This window comes from Littorina saxatilis, linkage group LG7 (genome assembly GCF_037325665.1).
Source record: "Littorina saxatilis isolate snail1 linkage group LG7, US_GU_Lsax_2.0, whole genome shotgun sequence".
NCBI lineage: Eukaryota > Metazoa > Mollusca > Gastropoda > Littorinimorpha > Littorinidae > Littorina > Littorina saxatilis.
The window spans coordinates 55850924-55858412 of NC_090251.1; the positions used below are offsets into that span (position 1 = coordinate 55850924).

Sequence of the window (7489 nt, forward strand, 5' to 3'; positions counted from 1 at the left end):
AGCTGTCAAATTACATGTAATTATTTCGTTTGGCGACGCTTGGTTTCAAGCACTTAGAAACTTTCCTTCAATAGTGGCCCTGTACAATAAGGCCTCAGCACCATTACCCGCTATCAAGTCTAATGAATAAATCCACCCTGAAGTGACAACCCGATTAAATGGCAACGAGTACGGAGCGATACAGGGTATCTGGGTGGCGGGCCTCGGGTGGTTCCATACCCTTACAAATACCCTGGTACCACGGCAGCACTCGGGTAGACCAGGGGACATAATCGCTTGGCGAAGGTTGAGTATTGTTATACCCTGGTACCTGGTACTACAGAAGAACTGGGGTAGATTGAAGGACAGAATTTCAAAGCGAAGGTTAAAGAGACAGTCCTCCCCGTGTAAACGTTTCGACTAACGACCTCTGACCTGGCCTGGCTTGTACGTGGGGTACTTCCACCCCTCCACGTAGACACATACCACAAATAAACAGCCTTGGAGTGTGTGTGTGTGTGTGTGTGTGTGTGTGTGTGTGTGTGTGTTTCTGTGTGAGTGTGTGTGAGTGTGTGTGTGTGTGTGTGTGTGTGTGTGTTTCTGTGTGAGTGTGTGTGTGTGTGTGTGTGTGTTTCTGTGTGAGTGTGTGTGTGTGTGTTGGTGTGTGTTGGTGTGTGTGTGTGTGTGTGTTTCTGTGTGAGTGTGTGTGTGTGTGTGTTGGTGTGTGTTGGTGTGTGTGTGTGTGTTCTTTCTTTATTTGGTGTTTAACGTCGTTTTCAACCACAAAGGTTATATCGCGACGGGTGTGTGTGTGTGTGTGTGTGTGTGTGTGTGTGTGTGTGTGTGTGTGTGTGTGTGTGCGTGTGTTCCTGTGTGTCATTATGTGTGTGTGTGTGTGTGTGTGTGTGTGTGTGTGTGTGTGTGTGCGCGCGCTCTGTGTGATGAATTAATTTCAAAACGGTCAGTTACAAAATCTGTTCTTAAAAAAACACCTATTCCTAGCCGGTATACAGAGAGCGTCCAGACGGTTGATGTTTGAAGGATGTTCAAGTGTAGCCTGTATGGTCTCATCTCATGCCAAGCTGTGGCCCTGAGAAAGTGAAACAGCAACAATAATTATAACAATCCCACAAAATAACACTGGAAAAACCTACATCAAATGATAAAATTAACATAGCAAAATGTGTGCGCGCTTTTGTGTCATCTTCTATCATTCAATCTTTTGTCGCGTCGACATTTTGTCATGTCGAGCTTTTGTCGTGTCGAGCTGATGTCGTTCGAGCATTTGTCGTTCGAGCTTGGTTTAAACAGTGTGCTTTTTACAATTCATAGGTAATTCAACATAATACATGTTAAGGATCAACAACAAGCTCAACATGTATTATGTTGAATTACCTATGAATTGTTGAATAGACACTGTTTAAACCAAGCTCGAACGACAATTAATGCTCGAACGACATAAGCTCGACACGTTCAAGCTTATGTCGGACACCGAACTGTTTTTACAGGAAGGACTGTGCCTTTAAGTAATTGTGTTTGTCAGTGTGTGCTTTCAACCTGAAAGGCAGTGTAAGGATAGGCTATTCAAGGTTTAGCAGGCAAACTGCGAAGACTTGCCAACTATTGTTCAGCCAGGGAAATATAGTGCCATTGTTCCGCTGTAGCGGCGTTTTGTGGTTAGCTTGTGTGTGCGGTGGAGTTCTGACTACATTGTTTTAACATAGTTGTTCGTTGGGTGTTCATGGTATGATGATTTTGGAGAAAGTGCGGTAAATTGAAACAACGTGAGTACTTTGTGTGTGTGTGTGTGTGTGTTTATTTGTGTGTGTGTGTATGTATGTGTGTGAGTTTTTGTGCGTGCGTGCGTATGTGTGTGTGTTTGCGTGTGTGTGTGTGCGTGCGTGCGTGAGTGCGTACGTGTGTGTGTGTGTGTGTGTGTGTGTGTGTGCGTGCGTGTGTGTGTGTGGGTGCATTTGTGTGTGTGCGTGTGTGTGTGTGTGCGTGCGTGCGTGCGTGTGCGTGTGTGAGCGTGCTACGTGCGTGCGTGTGTAATACTGAGCACTGGTCTGAATGCATGTGTGGTAACTGGTAGACAAAAGGCGAGTTGTCAGAAAAAACTCCCTCTGCACCTAATGCTAGTGTCAGATTCATCACCTCTCACTCAGAGCGTTGCGTCGACTATAAGTAGGCTCTTGTTCTTCTTGTCTGCCGTGTACTCGGTGACCAGAGATGTGTACGACCTACCTTTCCTCACATACACACCTGTTGTATGTCGTCATTGCCAATCGTTATTACAATCGTTTCTTCTGTGTGGCACAGGTGTTTGCCTTCTGTCTGTCTTGCTAGGTCTTTCTCCCCCTTCCAGCAGAATGAGGATTTCAAATCATTGCTTAGTCTGCCTTTACTTTTGACCTTTTCTTTCTCTTTCTCTCTTCGCTTTGAGTAGTAAGTAGAATGTTTTTTTTAATGTTCTTTTTTTCTTTCTTTCTTTTTATATTTAGTCAAGTTTTGACTAAATATTTTAACATCGAGGGGGAATCGAAACGAGGGTCGTGGTGTATGTGCGTGTGTGTGTGTGTGTGTGTGTGTAGAGCGATTCAGACTAAACTACTGGACCGATCTTTATGAAATTTGACATGAGAGTTCCTGGGTATGAAATCCCCGAACGTTTTTTTCATTTTTTTGATAAATGTCTTTGATGACGTCATATCCGGCTTTTCGTGAAAGTTGAGGCGGCACTGTCACGCCTTCATTTTTCAACCAAATTGGTTCAAATTTTGGTCAACTAATCTTCGACGAAGCCCGGGGTTCGGTATTGCATTTCAGCTTGGTGGCTTAAAAATTAATTAATGACTTTGGTCATTAAAAATCGGAAAATTGTAAAAAAAAATAAAAATTTATAAAACGATCCAAATTTACGTTTATCTTATTCTCCGTCATTTGCTGATTCCAAAAACATATAAATATGTTATATTCGGATTAAAAACAAGCTCTGAAAATTAAATATATAAAAATTATTATCAAAATTAAATTGTCCAAATCAATTTAAAAACACTTTCATCTTATTCCTTGTCGGTTCCTGATTCCAAAAACATATAGATATGATATGTTTGTATTAAAAACACGCTCAGAAAGTTAAAACAAAGAGAGGTACACAAAAGCGTGGTATCCTTCTTAGCGCAACTACTACCCCGCTCTTCTTGTCAATTTCACTGCCTTTGCCATGAGCGGTGGACTGACGATGCTACGAGTATACGGTCTTGCTGAAAAATGGCAGCTACTTGACTAAATATTGTATTTTCGCCTTACGCGACTTGTTTCTTTTTCTTTTGTTGCGGTTGAGTTTCGTTTGAGACACCCTCGAAGACAAACAAATCTTCAGTGTGCATGCCCGCTCTGTTCACATCTCTGCCGAGAGTATCCATCATGGACGTGTCGAGCGAACAGTCTTTGAAATACTTTTTGAAAAAACCCTAAACTGACACTGCAAGAAATGTTGCCATATTTATTTTTATGCGCTTAAATTCAGAGACGAATGCGCCAATTTGAGTGAAAGGTATAATTGCGTAATTGGATATTGCAGTAGTAAGCTTTTTCGACAATTGTATTAATCCCCCAACCCCCTGCTTGTACGGTCTGTAAGCCTCACAAACCAAAGCACGTCTCTCTCTCCCTCTCTCTCTCTCTCGATCTCTCTCTGTCTGTCTCTCCTTCTTTCTATGTCCCCCCCCCCCGGCACCACATCGTGTAGCAGAGAGCTGATCGATCCGTTATTGGTCCTCCCCACCTCCCGCCTTTCCATATGTTCAACTCAAAAGATTATTGGCTTAACCCAGCCGTTGTTTCTTTAATACACCTGGCGCTTTTAGCACCAACCAAGACAAGCTACTGACCGCTGTTAACACCAACCAAGACAAGCTACTGACCGCTTTTAGCACCAACCAAGACAAGCTACTGACCGCTGTTAGCACCAACCAAGACAAGCTACTGACCGCTGTTAGCACCAACCAAGACAAGCTACTGACCGCTGTTAGCACCAACCAAGACAAGCTACTGACCGCTGTTAGCACCAACCAAGACAAGCTACTGACCGCTGTTAGCACCAACCAAGACAAGCTACTGACCGCTTTTAGCACCAACCAAGACAAGCTACTGACCGCTGTTAGCACCAACCAAGACAAGCTACTGACCGCTTTTAGCACCAACCAAGACAAGCTACTGACCGCTGTTAGCACCAACCAAGACAAGCTACTGACCGAGCAACTGTTCACTTATTTCTTCAACAGACGTTGAAAGCATTTTGCGTTGGAAACGTACCACTGTTTTCGTTCTCCAATTATTGTTTATAATTAATGTTTTGGTTCTTGGATTAAGAGATGTCTTCATTCTCGAAAACCAGGTCGAAAGTAAGCTGACGTAGCCTCGCAGTGTAGTTGAAACCAGTGATAGTATCTGATGTCTAGCCCAAGACACGCCGGATATTTAGCTGCGTGTTGTTGGATATCTCATAAAACTAGTGAACATTCCAAACAAGAGGCTTTATCACACGAAGGGTTGGATAAGGTGTGTATGTGTTTGTGTGTGTGTGTGTGTGTGTGTGTGTGTGTGTGTGTGTGTGTGTGTGCGTGTGTTTATGAGTGTCAGTGCTTTTGCGTGTGTGCGTGCTTACGTGTGTGAGTGCGTGCATGTGTGTACGTGTTTGTGTGTGTGTGCGTGCGTCAGTGCTTGTGCGTGCGTGTATATGTGTGTGTGTGTGTGTGTGTAGTTATAGCATATGTCAAGATGATATCGCTTTGACCAAATGTTTTGAGCTTACACAATATATGTTCCTTTCAGTCTAACCACCGGCCGGCGTGGACATGCCCTGATCTTATGAACAGGATCGAGCAGTACTGAACAACTGAGACAGTGTTCATTCGACCTTGAGTACCCAGTGACCTTGACCTCCAAAATCAACATGGAGTTACAACTACCCTCCAGCCCTAGACGAGACATGGTCATGAAGGCTCCCTCAAAACACCCTCCCGTCCCACCGCTCTTCAAAGCCGGAGAGCTGTCGTCAGGAAGACAGTGGGAGAACGACAAGAGGTTGGTGGAGGGAGAGCTGTCGTCAGGAAGACAGGGGGAGAACGACAAGAGATTGGTGGAGGGAGAGCTGTCGTCAGGAAGACAGGGGGAGAACGACAAGAGGTTGGTGGAGGGAGAGCTGTCGTCAGGAAGACAGGGGGAGAACGACAAGAGGTTGGTGGAGGGAGAGCTGTCGTCAGGAAGACAGGGGGAGAACGACAAGAGATTGGTGGAGGGAGAGCTGTCGTCAGGAAGACAGGGGGAGAACGACAAGAGATTGGTGGAGGGAGAGCTGTCGTCAGGAAGACAGGGGGAGAACGACAAGGGAGGGGTGGAGGGAGAGGGGAATGGGGAGCACTGGTTCTTCAACATGAAGGTGCACCACCCTCCCTCCCACAACTACGCACCCTCACAGCCGCAGCCACGCAAAAACCACCACCTCGACCCCGTTCGACAGACTAAAGCCTCGCGGGGTCACGCCAAGAAGTCACGTGAGCAGAGCAGGGCGACATGTAACCAAGGACGGGCGGCCAAGCCGTTGGTCAACCGCCACCGGAAGCTTGGAGCCATCGACACCCCCTCCCCCACCATTCCCTCCCCTGCGGAGCTGAGGGAGCAGATCGACATCCAGACGGCCAGGTCTATCGGGGACAGCCTCATCTTTCACAACATCCCTGAACGCTGTGAAGACACACCGGAAGCAGAGGTATGTTTATAAGCTTCGTTCTGTCCATTTTGAACACCAAAGCCAACCATAGTGGCTTTGGAATCGACCGATTAAAGGACGTAACACGATAGCAATACAGTGAAACCCCTTTTTTAAGACCTCCACAAATCTGAGAAAATGAGGTCTTAACAAGGAGGACGTCTTAAATGGGGGAAAGTTCAGACAGGTTATCAACAAACAATGCGACAAGACAAGGCCTTGAAAGGGGAGGAAGTCTTAATTATTAACTTAGGGGGGTTTTAAAGGGGGAGTTTCACTGTATTACAGCAAGACATTTGCAGCGGGCGAACGTAGCGCAGTTTAATTTCATTTTATGAACGGAGAGGTTTTAATGATTTGGAATTGAAAGGGGAGGTAACATAATACACTGACACACACACACTGACACAAACGCACACACACACACACACACACACACACACACACACACACACACACACACACACACACACACACACACACACACACACACACACACACAGAGTCACATTTACTTTTATTATACACATTGTCAATTTATCACATGAAATTTAGCCAATGAATCAAATCAAAATACAGTTAACTACTGCTGAATTGATAAAACACACACACATACACTGTATTGATGCTGCATTCATTAGTCTTCCCATTTATTCTCTCTGCAGGTTGTCAAGTTTTGCCAGGACTACCTGGTAGGTCGTCGTCGCATCAATCACGTGCACTTTGGTCACGTGCACAAGATGGAGGACCGCTTCGGCAAAGACGCACCAATCACAGCTCGTTTTACTCTGACCATGCCGGGCCCAGCCGACCAACCAGACGAAGAGAAATATCAGCCGCTACCTTACATCCCGCCAGTACCAAGGAGAAAGCTGCCCATTCTCAGAGGGAAGAACAGACGGCAGACCGTGTACAGCGCTGATTTGTAGGAGAATGTATACAATTCCAAGAGGATGAAACAGTCCAGTCACAAAAACAAATCTACCCATTTCTCCAAGGGAGGAACAGAAGGAAAACTTTCAACGACGCTGATTTATAAGAGAATTGATTAAACTCCAGAAACAGTCCATTCACAGAAACAGAGCTGCCCATTTCTCAGAGTGAAGAATAGAAAGAAAACCGCCTACATAGATGTTCATTTGTAGGCACATTCATGAGGTGATGTAAATCAAAAATACTGACATACTGACATTGACATACTTTCTTGACTTAGGATTTGAGGATTGATACAATTTCAGATGATGAAACAGGCCAGTCACAAGAACAAATCGGCCCATTTCTCCGATTGAAAAACTGAAGGAAATCTGCCTACAAGGCTGATTTGTAGGTACATTCGTGAACGCATATAGATGGTGATGTAAATCAAAAATACTGAAACGGTCCATTGACATAATACCTTGACTTAAAGGTATCGTGATGAAATAGCCATTTTCCCGTCCAAATTAAGCTTTAAAGGATTTAACAGACATTCGCTGTGCGGTCATTTATACACACATGTAATCATTAGCTCCGTAGCTGTGTCGAATAAATAACTGAGCTTTATTCGGCGAACGGTTTCCCCCTAGACACGCTTCCGTGTCAAAAGTCCCGACTTCCGTTCGTCGTCATATTTTGTTCAGTGGTGGGTACCAATTCGTCAAGGAAGACGAGAGCCGTTGGATTCAGGAATTCAAATATGTAATGAATTCCAGTTTGTACGCAGCTTACATGTCTTCCACTGTGTGCACGAAGACAAAT

At 44.9% G+C, this 7489-nt stretch overlaps 1 protein-coding gene across 1 annotated transcript; it reads left to right on the forward strand.

Moving 5' to 3' along the window:
- Positions 1 to 1648: 1648 nt before the first annotated feature.
- On the forward strand, positions 1649 to 6681 carry LOC138970249 (uncharacterized). Its single transcript, XM_070342746.1, has 3 exons — positions 1649 to 1763; positions 4816 to 5752; positions 6418 to 6681. Exons 2-3 carry the CDS (start codon positions 4937 to 4939, stop codon positions 6679 to 6681), a joined length of 1080 nt encoding a protein of 359 aa, XP_070198847.1. The 5' UTR covers positions 1649 to 1763; positions 4816 to 4936.
- Positions 6682 to 7489: the final 808 nt, after the last annotated feature.